At 42.0% G+C, this 17,915-nt stretch overlaps 1 protein-coding gene across 1 annotated transcript; it reads right to left on the minus strand.

Moving 5' to 3' along the window:
- Window positions 1-563: 563 nt before the first annotated feature.
- rfx4 (regulatory factor X, 4) lies at window positions 564-16,377 on the minus strand. The gene is made up of 18 exons (XM_063481178.1): window positions 16,334-16,377; window positions 14,270-14,356; window positions 14,040-14,100; window positions 11,356-11,479; window positions 10,026-10,087; window positions 9,294-9,507; window positions 8,743-8,820; window positions 8,474-8,637; window positions 7,821-7,921; window positions 7,654-7,712; window positions 7,398-7,542; window positions 7,011-7,105; window positions 6,437-6,554; window positions 5,402-5,521; window positions 3,803-3,964; window positions 3,535-3,700; window positions 3,293-3,431; window positions 564-1,454 (listed from the first exon to the last, which is right to left on the minus strand). The coding sequence occupies exons 1-18, from the start codon at window positions 16,374-16,376 to the stop codon at window positions 1,182-1,184; spliced, it is 2,211 nt and encodes a 736-aa protein (XP_063337248.1). The 5' UTR covers window position 16,377; the 3' UTR covers window positions 564-1,181.
- Between the last annotated feature and the right edge of the window lie 1,538 nt (window positions 16,378-17,915).

Below are 17,915 nucleotides of genomic sequence, written 5' to 3' on the forward strand. Positions count from 1 at the left end.
ACTCTAGCGCTGATGCTGTGATCATTCAGTAGGTACCACAACGCACTGACACCCCTCACCCCCCCTTCCCTCCAGAAAAAAAAGAGATTAAAAAAAAGAAGACATTTGACAAGAATATCTCACGGTTTTAAATTTATGTGTCAACATATTTCACACATACACACCAGTTTTAACTGCGATAGTCTAACAGTCACCACGGATGGTTTCCAGCGCTTTTATTTACAGAAAAGTGACTAGACTTCATGTTACTGTACACTTTGATATTTTTCCCTTTTTATAAATACCCATAGGGTAATAGGTCCTCAGTAGCTTTGAGTGCATTATATAGAACACACAACCCTAGGTTAATGCGTCTTTACTAGCGATACAAAACAGAGAACAAAGTACCAATAGTAACATAGAAAATAAAGGATACACCATGTTACAAAGTTACAGAAAATACATACTATATATATATATTTATATATATGTGTGTGTTTGTGTGTGTGTATAGCTATATAGTCACAGAAAAACAGCAGAAAGGCTTGCGACAGAATACACTTTTTTTCTTTCTAAGTCACATCGTTCATCATTTTAAAAAAAAAAAGTATCCAAGATGAAGAAACCTTAACACACCCATCAAGGTCTTTCTTGAGTTTATATCGGTCACCTGTGATGTATCCCAGGAGAATGTTAAGGCAGTGCAGTCCATCATCATCATTATCGAGCTGCAGTGCAAGCATCTGCTGCAGAGGGTTCACGACAGGATACTGCTGAGCAACAAGAGGAGACTGAGATTGTACAGCTTAGAGCACGCAGAGCCGTCAGTCGCTGACATCACTGACGGAGGGGCGGGCGGGTTGGTGGGACCGCGTGTGCGCCCGACCTCGCGGATGAGGGAAACTCTGGCAGAGGTGTACATTCCTTAAATCGAAGGCACAGCTTGGCAGCAGCATTGCACTCTCAAAATGATTTTGCTGCAATCTTATTTTGTTTTTCTTCCGTTGACTGCTGAAGAAACTTTAATAAACTTCCCCACAAGTTGCAGCCAATCATTGGATGTGATTGATGTAATGCGTGTTTTAAAATTGTCAGAACATCCACGCCATGATTCGTTTTACCTTACGCTGGCGCATTTTAGTCTCCGTTCCCTTTTTTTCATGCGCTTGATTGGAAAGTGTTCACAGCTCTCAGATTTAAGGCTATTTGGCCCAGCCGGTGGTGGCCTCCCCGTTGATGTAGGCAAAGCCGGGGAAATGTTGCGAGTGTTCGTACTCTGAGTTCCTGCGTGGGCCCAGGGGTGAGTACATATCCCCAGAGGTGGCATAGCGGGACGAATGCATAGGCGGGCTGGTGTAACAGCTGTTACCAGGTGACACATCTGGCCACCGGGGGGCGACAGGTGTGGGGTGCAACCGAGGAGTGCTGCCCATCAGGCACGGCTCCATTCGGGACATCTGGCTGTTGAGCTGGTACTGTGGAGAGGAAAAGGAGGGGGATAAGTTAAGTTAAGTAGAAGATGGAGCAGCACTTATATGGTGCTGTTCGGCTTTGACTGCTATTCAAAGTGCCTTTTTCTAGTTAGTCACTCTTCGCTGGAACCATCGGGGGCAACTCAGGGTTTGGTATCTTGTCCAAGGCTCGAAGAAGACCACCAATCTTCTAACTGGTAAACTATACCAGTCATCCCCAAGTGATGGCGAGCTTTAGAGGAGCTGTTGCGTGGATTTTATCTGTTTCCATCCTTAATGTTAGGATACCTGATCTAACTCTCTTCCTGACAGCAAGTCTTTTAAATGCTGCCCTCTCTGCGCTGCCAGAGTGATATGAACCTTCAAATTCCCTTTTCCACAGGTCTCGTGGTCCTGAAAAGTGACCACGACCCGGCCGATATCTCATTTGATGCCGTATTAAGCATAAAATATTGGGTTTGAACTGACCCTGCTGCTGGTAATTTCCTGTCATGGGAAATTGCTTCACAAGTTGTGGCACAGTGGTCAAAATAGAAAATTAAGCCACTTAAGAAAATGAGGGTTTCACCCAAAAAAGTGCTTTTTCTCTCTCCCTCCTTGTGTGTGTGTGCATGTGTGTGTGATCTGTTGCCTGTGGTGACTGACCTCAAACAGACCAAATCTGCCTGTTGACAAAAATATTTTGGACAGATGGGGATCCGGCAAAGTTTTCAGACCGTTTCAGCTCCATGTCCAACCTCTCGCAGTGACAAAGTGCAGGCATTGTGCCCTATTTAAGCTCAGACGGGGCTAAAAAAAAATGTGGAAGTAGACCCTTTCCCCTTTTTTTTAACTAAATATAAACACGACAGTCGAAGCCATTATGAGGGATCACGGCATGGAAAAAGACAGTCAGTGCAGAACAGGCGGCTCAGCTGCCTCTTGTTCACAAGCAGAAAAGAGACCATTGAATAACAATATTTTAATAAACGCCCCCTTGCCCTGCTCCGTGTCCACTGGCTCAGACAGATGAAGAGACTATTGAGAGCTGGAAAGAGAAGTAACAGAGCAGGGCCCCCTCTTGGCCCTGGCCGAGCCACCTTTCACTGTCTGCTTCCGCTGTGTGGAGAGGGTGATTCAGGGACTTTTAGAAACACTGCGAGCGTTGAGGCCCAGCTGATCTCCTCCCTCTATAAAGGCAGCAGAGGCTGGAGGACCCTTGACAGGAAATTGCCACCAAAAGAGTAAAACTCACTCAGTACACGAGCTGTAACATCAGCAGCTCCATCTCATCCAAATAACCTTTCTTTCCTTTTCTTTTTTTTTTTCTTTTTTTTTTAAATAGCGTCATATTTAAACCTATTTATTCCCCTAAAAGGACAACTCAGATGCTGATGTCAGTTCATCCTCACATTTAGTATATTAGATTCTGCATATTTTTTCACATGTAGTATATCAGCCTCATATAATGCATAAAGGTTAAGTAGCAGTTAGGCATCACACATTCACACAAGGTATTAAACCCCAGTATTTTCATACTGGGGTGTTGATACTTATGACTTACTTAGCTACTTTACTTGAGTTACTTTACACAGTTTAAATCATAGTTTTACCTCCATGCTGTGAAAGTCTAAAAGTGTCCTATCACTGCATAGATACAATCCAGGATTTCAGATCATCCAAACAGTCAGAGTGTTTTTTTTATCTTTGGAATCTAACAAGTGTTTCATTTATTTTCCTTTATTATTAAAACCTAATACTTTTATTATTTAACATTAACAGGTCCTTAAATTAATATAAAACCTGAATAAACCAGTTTGAATTAATCTGATCTGCTACCAAACCCTATCCCCGAGCCTGACCTGTGCAGATGAACGGTGGTAGGCGGAGTAGTGGAGCGGGGCTGGGATCGTTGGGTCGTGGGCCAAACTTGGGTACTGGCTCTGGATGGAGTGAGGATGCTGGTTGGCGTAACTGCCATAGTTGTAGCTACCAGTATACCTAAAATGGAGTTAAACAGTCGAAATTTAGTAAATATAATAAATCCAAAAAATAAATTGAGAATGTATTTTAATACTGCAATGATCAATAATTTTGTAATCACCCGTGCTCCTCCCTGTGGGTGTAGACTGGCATCCTGTGGGCAGAAGATGGAGGGGGTACGGGAGCGCTGCTCCTCATACAGGACAGCTGCTGCCCGGCCTCTGGAGCGGCCCCGCCTGCTGTTGTCACTGTGTATGTAAGGGACCAGGTATATGACTGAACAGCGCCTGGTAGACACATATATGGACACAGAGACAGACGCTTTGGCGCAGAGGAACTACGTTAAACTCTGCTTATTCTGGGCTTTTTGTACGCGAGTCCTGTCTCACCTGTCGTGGCAGGTACTCCGGTGTACTCCGGGGACACGGCTGCTGTGGGAGAGCTGGCCGAGGAGACGCTGACAGAGTGGACTGACCGAGCGGGAGAGTAGGATCCCGGAGACGGCGAGGCGGGGGCGGTTTCTGTCAGCGTAAATTCCTCCTCTCTCTCTGCTGAAGGTGTCGGGAGGAAACAGGCGGTTAGACAGTTTAATGCAAAGAGGGATGCTGTGTTAAAGAGCCAGAACAAATCTGCAGTTAGACAACAAAGTCTTTTTGTGTGGCAGAAAACAGACTCATTCTAAATGATTCATCACTACAAGGTCACTGCAAACAAGTGTATACATTTTATTCTATAATATATAAGATTAAAAAACATTTAAAATGAGAGAAATGAACAGGAACACCTTACAACAGTAAATTCCTGGACAGGTAAGAATAAACTACCTCTGCTGGTGTTTTGGAGGCTTTTCTGGACAGTCACCACAACATTTAGGGCGCAAATCTCCCTGGGTACGTGCAAACGTATGGTTTCCAGGCAGAGCTATGTCAAAATTTCAAGTTCAACTTCTTGAGTCAAACTTGAGAATAAGTCAAAATTTTTGATATAACAGATGGAAATTTTTACTTATGGATGATAACATTTTTTCCAGTTGTGAAAACAAGCTTCCTTATATTACTTGATAATAATGTTGAGCGTTGACTAACAAGTGTTCAATTAATTTATTCTCATTTGTTTTGTTTTTTTAAAGTATAATACATAATAAATGACCCAAAAGTAAAACAAATCAATTAAGCTGGAAGTTAAGAATAATAAATAAATAAAACAGTTATTTTTCCATTTAACACATATTCAACAGATTTTTAAAATTCAAGTTAACTGTATTTATGTTGAACATTTAAAAGAATCAGAGTGCTTTCCAGGCAGGTGCATTTATATTCCATGTTTCCAATAGTAAAGTAAAAAAAATGACACTAATGACCAAAATATGACAAATAAATTAAATAGTGTAAAATTAAACATCTGTAAATTAAACCTGATATTAGAGACAACAATAAAAGGTCATGAAAACGTTGGTTGGAGAGGATTTACGTGGGATGGGAGACTACTGCAGAGCCTGGGGACAAGAACAGCAAAGGCCCGACCTGGAGGGCTTTAAAACCAAATGAAAACCATTTAAAATCAACTCTGTGTTTTGGAGGTAGAAACTGAGCTAAAACAGGAGCGATGTGCTGTCTTTTATGTGCACCAACTGTGTTTTGAAGCATCTGCAATCGAGGAAAAGTGAAATTGGATAATCCTTTACAGAGGAAGTGGCAGAGGTGCATCACTGAGAGGTTCTGTAGGTGTGGCATAAACTAACAACACCACTGATTTGACTGTTAAAAGTCAGAGAAGTTTATATAAAAACGTGCCTTTGTTTGGGTATTTGTAGAGACTGGAATCGGAGGAAAGTAAGCCAACTTCAGCTTTTCTATCATTTAGCTGAAGGAAGATGTTTGCCATCAAGGATTATGGATCATCCAAACAGTCAGAGTTAAGTTCAGGGTGTTGGAAATGTCCACTGATGTAGTCACGTTACCAAACAGCTGTGCTGATGGAGCGCTCACCTGTGCTGCCCTCGCCTTTCATGGCCCTCATGAGGTCGTTGGCTCTCTCCTGGCAGTGCAGGGACTCCAGCAGGTAAAGCACATAGTCGTCAAACATGAGATGAATCAGGTGGAAGGAGCCTGCAGACGTATACAAGAAAGCACAATCAGATAGTAGAAGCGTTTATCTGGAGTTAGAGTGGCACGGTCCCAGCGAGTCGCTGAAACCAAACAAACATCTGTCCAGCATGTAACTGATTACAACCATTGAGATGATGACATCACATCCTGCAGGCATGACAGGAGGGCCGCTGTTATTAAAAAGGAGCGAGCGCGCTTGTTTCCGTGTACCGAGTCAGTGCCAGAAATATGTCAGCTGACCCCGGGGGTCGCACGAAAGATGAGCATGTGAGGGAGTGTCACAATTGTGTCATTGTGCCGGCCGCTTCTGCCGCCGCCGTGTGCATAATAAACACTTGTGGCCATTGAGGGGAGCCGGGTGTAACACTGACCGGTCATAAAATGGGAAAAGACAGGCAAACGCATCGGGGAGAGGGGAGGGGCGACCTTTGTTAATTAGCTGTTTGTGCACAGAGACCTGCTTTATCAAAACACTGCAACCAGCTGTGTCTTTGATATTCACAGACAGGGACAGAGGAGGGGAGAGAAAAGCCATTTTCTTTTCTTTAATTTTTACTGCTTGTCGCTTACCGCAAACAGCAAGCTGTTAAAGCAGCAGCCATTTCACTCGTGCCTACTCCCTCTCGTCTCAAAGTCGAAGCTAAGCAAGCAGAGGAATCATTAAACGAGCATTTAGCTCCAATTAAGAGACATTTCATCTCTTTATTTCAGTTTGATTTGGCTCATATTAGCGTTTAAATGTGAAAATCATGAGCAAGTGAAGGAAACTCTAAACTTATACTTAAAAAACCCTCAAATTTCACTAAAGATATTATTAGCGGAGCTATTTTCAGCAGTTTACATGGATGACACAGTAAATAAAACGACTGTCAACGCTGTGTGTTTTCTGTTGCATGAAAAGCAGGAGGAGCTCACCGAAGCTGGGCGCGCTGTGCAGGGTCATATCCCGGATGACTCTGGTACCAAAACACGACCACATAAGCAGGAACTGCTGGGCCACCTTCTTCAGGCTCCCGGGCCTCTTCCCCGCCACCTAGAGAGAACATTTCCATGAGAAAAGAGGGGGGAAGGGTGGGGACGCCGGGGTAGAATTAACCTCCGGGTCCGTATTGGGGCTTAACCCTCAGGAACGAAAAACATGTCAACAAGTCAACTATTTAATTTGCCCCCGGGGACACGCCTTCCCATTGAACTATTGTCTGAGCAGTCCAAGACGTTGCCGCGGAGACGGAAATTTTACAAGGCAATATCTGGCACATAATGGACGCAAATGGGAAGCTTGAAGACATCATTAACTGGGAGGATCGCAACCTAAGTGACTCGGTTTAAGAGAGAGTTGCAGGGAAGAGAGGGAAGAGGGCTTTCAGCCACAGGTGTCTCAGTGAGGGGAGGATTATAAAAACATATGCACTTTTCACCTGTGCAGCTTACACTGAAGTGTCTAAACAACCACACAAAAACAGGGGATAATGTCTGTTAGCTGTCTGACCTTGACGACGCAGCGATCCACCATCGAGTCCAGCCACTCGATGTAAGCCTCGATCGGCGACTGCTCCTCCAGCAGACGATCAAACTCCTGATACACTGCGAGAGAAGGGAGCGTTACATAGAACACAAACAGCACCTTCACCTTCACACAGCAGCTTCTACGTATGTGTGACCTCTGACCCCTTCAGGGCCGATTCAGAGGCGCGAGGGTGCAGGGAATTGGAGATGCTCCGCAGGGTGTTTGAGAGCAGATTGAACTTGTTTAACCTTTTGCTCTCCGTCATTAACGCTCTGACTCCGGCCGTGGGAATGACCGTCCCCCGGCGAGTCGTTCACGTCATAGTAAAGTGCGATTCGCTGCCCGTCTGGGTGAGTCAGGGTGACTTACAGTGGATAATAAGCTGCCTGTGCTCCTCCTGCGAGTCCTCCATGGTGTAAAGTGTCTGCTTGGTGATGCTGTTCAAGTCCACGTTCCTCCAGTCCTCCAGCATTTGAAAGGTGATGTCGGCGCTGTTTATCACAGTCCGCGATGCCTTGGGACAGATAAGTCAACAATATGACAAATCTAAGCATACCCACATCCCTTATCAGCTTTGTTCTTTCATATGGATTTTATTAAAAAACATTCAGACCACGATAGGCACCTGACACAGATGGTTTAATGATGTTTGCCGCTTTAGGATCTGAGAAAATCTCCTCGATACTGAAATACAAATGGAGAAGAAAATACAATAAATCCCTGAGAAGTTACCCTATAAAATCCACACGTGCTTAAGAAGCAAACAATCACTTTGGCATATTTTATGCTTACGTTCAAATTTGATATTCCTCAGGTTTTCTGGAAGGTCATGAAGTGCTATTTTAAGCCACTCATCGAGCTGTTTGGCAAATTTTCGAATGACCTGAGTTAAACTGTGCAGATGAGGAGAAAATGAAGCACATTTAGTACCTGAGACAAAACACGTGATTTTATTTAATAAGGGTCACAACTAAAGAACTAATTAACTGTTAGGGCCATAAAAACAAAACATAAAGAGCGGACCACGAGTTCAAAACCATTTCGGAGCTCAGGATTGAGCACTGATCCTCAGTAAGACTGTTCAGTTCGTTTTTTCACAAAAGACTCTGCCTCAAATTTAATTTTCTCAGCACGTCTTTCTTGTTTTGTCTTCCAGATGAGACTTTACTTGAAACTTTGAAGCTTTAGAAAATGAGCCACCCCGCCTTTACACATCACGGTAAATAAAGTTAATTGTGTTTCCAAACAGCTGATAACTTTTAAACTGAAGATGTGCCTGCAAATCATCAGAAATGGAATGACGTGACCCTACAAGACACACACTGTAAAAGTGTAGCTGCATAAGCTGTGCACAAGATATTAAAACCACAAGAAGAGAGGTTAAATCAGGATATGACTGTTAACAACATGACGAACTCTGAGCTGCAGTAGAGGGACACTCTCACCTATCAGGCAGTGCTTGCAGGACGGTGGGCATCAGCACCCCTGAGATGGCCTTGTAGAGGATGGAGTCACAGACACCGACGATGTTCACCACCGTAGGGGAGCCGAGGACAGGAAGCATGTGGGGCGGCATGCCCTGCCAGAAGTGCAGCAGGAAGCTCTGGACCTGTGGCCGTTGCACACGACGCGATATTACAAACATACAATCGGCAAACACGGAATGTGCTCAAACAGACTTTAAAGTGGTTATTTTAAACAGAAAAGGCCTTGCCTCATCAAAGTTGGCCCGAATAACGGTGTCCAGTATCCTCTGACAGTGTGTTCTGTACATCATGATGAAGGTTGACACCTGTGGGCAACAGCAGGGTATTAATCTAATTGCATAACAAACTTAATAGCTTTTTTTTTCTCTTTGGGAAAAAAAATGCTGCAAAAACAAGAAGATAAATCTTGAACAAAGCATGGGAGCCAATAAATAGATGTTACAGGCCTAGGCTTGAGCGGAGTAATATAAAACAAGCTTTAGAGATCAGCAAAACACAAACCATTTAAAATCATGGCCCCCCTTTAAAAGCCGGACAGCTAGTGCCTGTCCTTTTGTCCACTGCTAGATCTTATTATCTCCCCCAAAAGATTAAGAGTTAGAGAGGAGCCAGCATATAAATCCTCAAGGTCCTTCTCTAAACGCAAACCCACTGAAGCTCCCGGGGCAGATAAAAGAGCCAGAGGGGGCGCAGAGCTGGTGAGATGGCAAGGAACGGTGAAGAGAGGAGGGGGCTGAGGGGGGCGCTGGAAGGATGGACTTTTAAAACTCCTGTTTACCCTTTCTTCTGGCAGGCTGGCAGGCAAATTTAGGTCTTTGACATTTGGAAACTCTGGCAGGAGCGTCCCCAGTTTGGAGCGCGGTGAATACGCCACTGTCTGCTTCGTGACCTCTTTCTTCCCCGTCTCGTTCACCCACGCTGCTCCCTTTTTGGAGTACATCACGTCATAATACTGGGAGGTCTCCTTCACCGCTATTCCATAGTAGTGATACCTGAGGAGCAGAGACGACGGACAGATCAGTGGCAAGGACGTTTGAGGATCACTTTGAAAATTATGTCTTTTTTTAAAATATATGTTATTTGCAAAATAATAATAATACTACTAGTCAAAGTGTGATTTAGTTTTTTTTTTATTGTTCAATTTAAAATTTGCTTTTTGAATACGTGTCTTTTGTTTTTTATTTTTTAGGTGAATATTTCCAAAAGTACGTTATCAGAAAAGCAATAAGTTCTTTCATATTGCTTTTCAAAGACACTTTAGACAATTTACAAATAAATATATCCACTAATTAACAAAGCATGTGAACGAATCAGTACAGGTTTAGGCTTGAGTGGAATAAAATAAAAGTGTAGGAAGAACATGACAAAAAAAAAAATTTAAAAAGGAAAACTACAAGAACATAAGATGTCAGCAAAGCACAAAATGCAGTCTAAACATGTGGTTTTTAAATGTTTTTAAACTGAGGAACTGACTCAGCTTCTCTAACATAAAAACCCTGAAACATCTTACTTTGACTGCCCTCTTGTTCCCAGTCGTCTGGTAGTCAGTGCTGGAAACTGCTGCCTTATGATCTGTTTATTGTGAGAGAAATACTGTTAGTAAGTATAGATTCACAATATTTATATGTGTTTTTGTCTGCGTTGGATAAAACCGGAAGAAAAAGAAAAGATGGTGTAAAGAGGCGACATAAGGAACCACCTCTATAGCAGGTGTGTGTATTTTACTTGTTATTATTGTATAATATGGTTTTACAGCACGCAGAAGTCAACAGAATACGCTGCACTTCATTTTTAGCTCTTGGTGAGAGAGTGTTTAATAAAGTTGGTCTTGTAGTCATATCCACAGGGAGCGCCATGCAGAAGAAAAGCTTCCAGAGTCTATGTATTTATGACATCCATGGGTATTACTCCCCCTCCCTTACCCCCATATCTACAGCCTCCCTGCATCTTTCCACCCACCCATCCTCACTCCATCTCTCCCTCTTTTCCTTTTCCACTCCCTCCTTTCCACCTTTCCTCTCTCTCTCTCTGTCTCTCTCTTTTTTTTTTGTCCAAAGAGATTGGCTCCTCGGTCCAGCTCCTGGTGCAGAAACTTTAGCAAACAGTGTAGCTCTCCATTGTGTGGGATGAAAAAAGAGGCCAAGCTGTGAAGTTTCTGTCAGGCCCCGCTTGATAAATGAGCAGACAGGGAGGCAGTCCGGGCCCTCTCTCGTTTTTTTGTCCTGAATCAATGAAGCCTTCCTAAAGGACACCCCACACTGCTCCAGCCACTGATCTAACATTCCGCAACATCTCACCCTTCCAAATTTCCTTTAATTACACATTAATCCAGGCCCCTTCTCTTTTTCAATATCTTCCGACAGGAGCTGTGGAGGGGCGGGGGTGGGCCCGGGTTGGGGGTTGGGGCTGGAGTCCAGGGTACAGGGGATGGCTGGGGGTAGGAAGGCTGAGGAACTTCTTGGGGTTGTGGGAACAGACCAAAGCACATCTCCTTTGGCTCTAGATTATGTGTTCAGCGAGAGCTTTGCTTCACACTGAGTTTTGATCTGATATAACTTCAACACAGCCGCACAAAAACCGACCCAGGCGTGCAACGGCCCCAGCGTAACGCTCGCGGCTGACTGAGCAGAAGACCGCCTCGATTTGTGGTGCATCTGCAACATCAGCTATACGTTTTAACTTCATACCTGAATATTAAAAACAGTGAAAACTAAAAGAAAGTAGTAATAATAGTGAGAAGGCATTTCACAAATTAAACACTCCTTCTAGAGCTACAATAGATGTGACTGTTGACTCTCCACACTGTCTGATCTTCATCACTATTCAAGTTTGCATTTCACCTTTCCAAAGCTGGCCGCGTTCACAGGCTGCGTGTCGTGCTTTTCGCTGAAGTCTAGGTAATGCATATAGAGGGCACTTCGGGGGATGCACACACCTTCGGCTATCTCGTAGTTTTCTTCTAGCCTGTGAATGACAATGGGGGAAATGTCAGGCGGACATTTGGAAGCTCGTGTATGGTTTTACGACGAACAGGGCGTTTAAAAATTACCGTGATCTGATATTAAACTGCACGATGTTAGAGTTTATGTTATTAAGAAGACAGATTAAAGCAGATATGCCATTAGGGTACCGCCTCAAATACAGTTCAAAGATGAGAAGAAAGAAGTAGGACACAATATAAATTAAACATCTACATCAAGGTAATCGTTATCTTACTTCCAGTGTAATGCATTATTGCAGAGATTTAACCCTGTATTTTCTTATAGCAGTGTTTATTATAAAGCAAACTGTCTGTTGCATCCCAGCAGCCCTAACTGTTTTATGGAACAGCCATGCATTGGGTTGTCACGCAAGGCATGACAACGCAGACATCAACAAAGACAACAGCTACTCCCTTGGGAGTTGCAACATCCATTTTTCCTGCAACCTCGTCTCACTAACAGCTGCAGTGAACAAATTCACATTAAAGCAGAACAGCTGTTTATCAGTGTTCCCAATACTGGACGTCATATTTCATCAATCTTTGATCGTCGACAATGAGCGCGTCATAATTTTTAAATGATTCACATTGAAATATTTGCACTTATTTACACAAGCAGCATTTGTGTTCTTAACTGTTTGCCAACACAGGAGACATGAACACTTCTGACGTAATTAGCATTTCAGAGATGCTTTCAAGTATTCTGCCCCCAGTGGCTCAACAAAGCAATGACTTCAATACTTCAGCGTTGCTTTTCAGAACCCATTTCCAAACTCAAATATTTGAATGTGTCACTCACTTTTAAGAAATACACATCACAACTCATCTGCATTTCTACATTTCATCCCTCATATTATTTGTGTAAATCTAACAACTTAAGAAAAGGTAATACGATAAATACAAAACAACCTAAAATTAAGCCTTGAGGTACACCAGCATCACAATTAGTAGTTTTTATTGTTTTCTGTTTGTAGTTCACCTTTTTTTAGTTCACTTTTATATTGCAGTGAAGTTTTTCACAGCCCCTGTATTATTCTCTTTAATCTAGAAAAGATTTTTAAATTAACCAATAAGATTATCACTTAATTGCTATGTGTTTTCTATGTGTTTACAGAGGACGCAGGAATTAAGCAAAAAGAGCGGTATGAATGTAGTATGAATGTAGTATGAATGTAGTATGAATGTGGTATGAATGTAGTATGAATGTGGTATGAATGTCAGCCTGATTTTTTTTTCACGTTTGTAAAAACTGTCCCTAAGAAATCCTGTTTTTGGTGCAGCAGTCAAACAAATCGCTTAAATGTGATATCTGTAACTCTTTAACAACAATCAGAAGAAGAAAGCACTATTTCCACTTTGTATAAAAAAACACCATCAAGACGCAACAGACTGATTAAATACAAGTAAATTTGACCTTTCAAACGGTTGAACTACACGTTAAATCCTGAAACTGCTGCAATTACTTTTATTATTATTTACAGAACAAAAGTGTCATTATTAGCCTGAACCCACTTATTTAAAAAATGTTTCCCATGGTTTTCCAAGCTTCTGAGACCTCATTTATTACTCCACATAATTACCTCTTAAATGCACTTTAATGCTGGGTAATATGCCATACCGTACTGTATGTGTCTGGGTACTGTATGTAGACCTCTGTATTAAAAGACTTGGCTGATTGGCTGTTTCAGTGAAGCTGAGTATGAACTCAGATAAATGTTTATTTACTTAGAAACTGTTTTTTGAATTAGATCCATTTTTACTGCTTTTGGTAAAACAGCTACATTTAAGTCTTCTTAAAATGTAGCCATTTTACTGATTTAAAATTTAAATCAAATGCAAACTGTGATCAGTCACATGACCCAATATATTATTTTAGGTTAAAAAATTGTTCTTGACAATTTCCTAATACAGCATACAGTATACATTATAACATTTTTAGACTGCTTTTCTTCTGTTTAATTAAATCACTCATTTACTTATGACACAAAATAAAAAGAGACTCAATATGAAAAGTAAAAAAAAGTTCAATATTATTACAGGAGATTTGATGTATAAAATTATTCTCTTTAAATTCTCTAATTTTAAGCACACTTGTTACAATTGGAGTTGGTATTCCATGCATACATACATGATATGAATGAATTGTGGTGCATGTTGAGGCTGCAGGTGCAATTATTTGTTGCTGCTAAGCAGATATAAAGTAAATTTCCCTAAAATGTGCAGAGAAACTCATCATCTGTATGTATGGGTGACATTTAAGACAATTTAAATGAACTCAAATTTACTGAAAATAATAACAGAATGTGCAGGATGAAGACAACACAGTATTAAAACAATGAAAAAATAGTGCTCTGATGTGCACATTATTTAATTTTTAAAAAAAATAAAACAGACTCTTTTCTGAGTGGCTGATTTAAAGGACTGGTTACATCAGTTTTACATTAATTTTAGAGTATATTTAATATTTTAAATAGGCTGTTGTGTTTTGACATGTTGCAGCTTTTCTCTTTAAATGATAAAAGAAAACATTTTTTAATAACTTACCATTCCAGCGTAGCGGGTGTCGAATGTGGTTTCGAGGCTCTGTTATTTTCTTTTTCTTCATCTGGAATAAACAGCACACGTAGGGCTTAATTAAGTAATTACAGCAAAATGACAGAAGTGTGGCACAAACATATACTTATCATTTGTTCTCTGGCTAAATGACATTTTCTGAGGTTTAAAAGCTACGTGCAGACAGAGGATTCAGTGCAAGTACAGTCGGTCCTGCTTACGTTCATCATTGGACATGTTCCCCAGAGACGTGTGGCTGGAGTATCGCTTACTCTCACTCTCATTAAGGCATCTTTCAATCCAGCTCTCTATAAAAAAGACCAAAGATCAGCTCTTAGAAATGACTTTAAAAAATTAAAAAATGACAAATAAGTTTTAAAAAAATGTTTAGTTTATACTTGCATTCAGTTTTGTTCTTTTTTTTAAATTAACTTTTAATTTAACAAAAAAAAAAACCCACCCATTTAAAAATCTCTTTTTGTGAAGTGACTAATGTCATCCTGCAGTGGAACAGAGCCAAAGCTGTATTTGCATAAACACTGCAAATCACTGGCTATACAGGACACTTTAAATGTCGCTAATGTGACAGGGTGAGCTGACAACAATCGATTGTATGGGCAGCAGCGCAGCCCTGGCTCTATTTGACATGTTTTCACCAGGACGGCAGGAATCCAGCATTGTTCTCAGGAGACTACGAGCATACACACTTGCTTAAAAGAGCCTGTGCACATTACTGAAGCAGTCTGGTGGAATAGAAGCCATTGTCCTGTTTTAATTTCTACTTAGAAATAGCTCAACTGGTGTGCTTTCTGTGAGCGAGCAGCAGCAAAACACCAAGGCTTTCATGTAGAAACAGCCGGGTAGAGTGGAAAAATTCTAATTCTTTAACTATTTTTATGAGAGGCATTGACAAAATTCTTTTACTTTAATTCGGTGTAAAAATTGCTTTGATTTTAAGCTACAGCTTTTTCTCTACCAGGAAGTCTAGAGCTAAACTGCATGTCGTAAACAGAGAATCTGAATTATAAGCATAAAAACTAAGATGTGTCAGGAAAAAGTCACCGACATATTTATGCAAAACTAAACCAAACTTTTAGGCTCTGAAACAAATGGAAATCCCTCCACATTAAAGTTATTGAACCTTTTTTCGTTTGCAAGTGACAACATTCACAGCACCAGCTGCTGGCGCTGTCTGAGCAAAATAAAAACTTTTAAAAGTTAAGATTCGATGAAGAGTGGCTACTTCAATCTTCAGCACGTGCTGAGGAAAAAAAAAAAAAGAGTGACTGCTCTTAAAATCCTGTCTAGAAAAAACCCCTCTAAAAACTCCAGAGGAGAAAGGTTTTTTGGTATTTATAGGTTACTCTTTAACAGTGTTATAACACTGTAGCACTGACAGATGGTAAATAGCATCACACAGAAATTACATCATTTCCAGGTCCTCATCGTGTCTCATCAGTTCCCGTCTGCACTGGCTTCTTTCTCTAGCTTAAAAAAACCCCTGGAAATGAAAAAGAGAATCTTCTGAAGTGGAGCTAATTCTCCACAGAGGCTCGGATCTCAAGCTTCATTTGCCACAAGAACAGATAAGTTGGGGATCTAAATAATTGGATTAAATTTGATCAACAAGTGAAAACGGATGTTCGCTCATTTATGAGCACACATTCGGGACTAAACTGCATCATCCTGAAAACTATGCTAAATGACAATTAAGGAATCACATTAAAAAAAAACAAATTGCCTGAAAGTGTGTATAATTAGATTTGTCATTAACGTTGCAGAGAGGACTCAGTTTTACCATAAGAAACTCGGTTTCTTACCATAAGGAAATAAATTCGGTGATAAATTCTTAGTAAAAACCTGTTTCAAACCTGAAAAAATGTCTTGCTTTAGCAGTTTTGTACCTAGTAAATAAACTTTTTTAGAAAAGCAGGTGCACTGTGATGTACACTTGTGTTTTTAAATGCTGCTCTCATAATTACAAGTTCTCTAGTTTGACTTTAAAAATTAACAGCAAGAAACCAAGTGTGGAGACTGAAGGTCCATTTCCTGCTTTTCTCTAATCAAGTGTCTCCCGCATCTTCCCGTAAGTGAGTGGGACCAAAAACACTCCCTCGTAAGTAATTTCGGAAATTTAAAAAGCTAATGAGCATCCGGACAGTTCACCCGAATGCCTGCAGAGAAAGTTCCAGACTTGCATAAGCGCAGCAGAAAACTCATACAATGTGAATAGAAGCTGGTTTTCCTCAACATATCCAAGGCAGGCAGAGTTTAACAGGACTGACCTGTGGAATCCATGTCAGGCTCCTCCAGCAGCCCGCAATGCATCCTCTTCCCATCAACGACACTGACTCCTCCAAGAAAATGGCTTAGCGCACGTTTCCCCCTCCTCAGCGGCTCTCCCCTCGTCTAGCTCTGTGTTTCCGTGACCACTGCCCGTCACAGGAGATGTTGAGGATCTGAGGTTCGCCCAAGAGAGGGGTGGTGTTGGCGGAGGAGAGGAGGGGAGGTGGGAATAAGGGTGGAAAGGAAGGGGGTGAGGGTGTGGGGCGGGGGGGTAGAGACTCCAGAAATCCAGCGGGGGGAAAGCCAGACCCGTCAAAATGTTTGCTGATGTTTCATGGGAAAGGGGCTGATTTTATAGGAGCCCTGATGGGGACATGTCATTGATAGGCTTGGAAGGCTGATGAATGGCCCCAAGTCAGATGGGGATGTGGCAAGGCTCACTGGAAGTCTTTTGTGGGGCTGTTTTGAATAAGAAAAGCTCCCTCCCAACGAAAAAAAAAAAAAAAAAGAGGCTTAGATCTACGCAGTCCTAACACTGTGGCCTCCCCGTCTTCCATTATGGCATTTAATACGTTTTTATACACCCCCTAGCTCCGAATAAACATACATCTCTACACAACCACCACTCTTGCCTTTCCTTCTGGTTTTAACTCCCACTTCACATCCCTCACACACTTGTTGCCTGCATTTGTGCTGCTCCTCACTCCTCATTCAAACCCCCCAAAGCACTATTGTGGTAACTTTTCCAGAGCTGTGGCGCAACACACATCCATACATGATGAAACTGCACCAGTGTGAATGTTTTGGTGGAGTTCTCACCTCTTTTTTTTTTGCAACCTTATTTTTGGTATGCCTCTGAGAAGAGGGAACGGTCACAAAGGGGGGGAAGTAAAAGTGCAAAACCCGAGGCTGGGAGGGCTCTGATGGAGTGCCTGAGAGCTGGAGAAGGGAAAGCTGTGATTAGAATATGAATGGAACCGCAGGAGAGGGGGAGAGGAGAGGGGAAAGAAGAGGGGAGAGGAGAAAGGCGGATTATGGCTGAATTACTCACCACACCATGGAGCGCAAAGAAGGACTTTCACTCGCAGTGCGCAGGCGTGGACACCACTGCTGACACTCACCGACGCACAGGACAGGGTGACGGACACAGGGCCACGCTTAGTTAGGACAGGGGTAAGCATCAAATCGAGCTCAAACAGGAAGGAAAGAACTGCTGGATTGGGTGAAAGGTCAGGGAAATCTTCATTTTTGACTCAACTCTCAAAGCTCTAGATGCTTGCCACGCAAAGTCAGGACTTCAGAGGAGGACCCTAATTAATTTCAGCCTAATTTCAATGGCTCTCACTCATTTTTTTTCCCAGCCTAGTGACTGTTATCTGCTTATTAGTGCCTCGTAAAATAGGACAGGTGCAGCCACTAAAAAGAGCCCTTTTCCACCCATCCCATTCTCACACACTCTGCCCGCACAAACGGATGTGCTCTGCTTTGTTCAGTGAAAAGGCCCCAATAGAGTTGTGTGTGTACGTGGGAGTAGGGGGTATGTGGTTACGCCACATACGACAAGTTGGTGGCATTAGGGCT

This window comes from Pelmatolapia mariae, linkage group LG7 (genome assembly GCF_036321145.2).
Source record: "Pelmatolapia mariae isolate MD_Pm_ZW linkage group LG7, Pm_UMD_F_2, whole genome shotgun sequence".
Taxonomy (NCBI): Eukaryota; Metazoa; Chordata; class Actinopteri; order Cichliformes; family Cichlidae; genus Pelmatolapia; species Pelmatolapia mariae.

Coding starts and splice junctions, on each gene's coding strand:
- rfx4 (XM_063481178.1), bottom strand. CDS start 16,376: ATGCATTGCGGGCTGCTGGAGGAGCCTGACATGGATTCCACAG. Junction 8,638..8,742: donor TTCGGGCCAACTTTGATGAG/GCAAGGCCTTTT, acceptor CAACGGCCACAG/GTCCAGAGCTTCCTGCTGCA. Junction 7,106..7,397: donor CAGGCAGCTTATTATCCACT/GTAAGTCACCCT, acceptor CTTCTCTCGCAG/TGTATCAGGAGTTTGATCGT.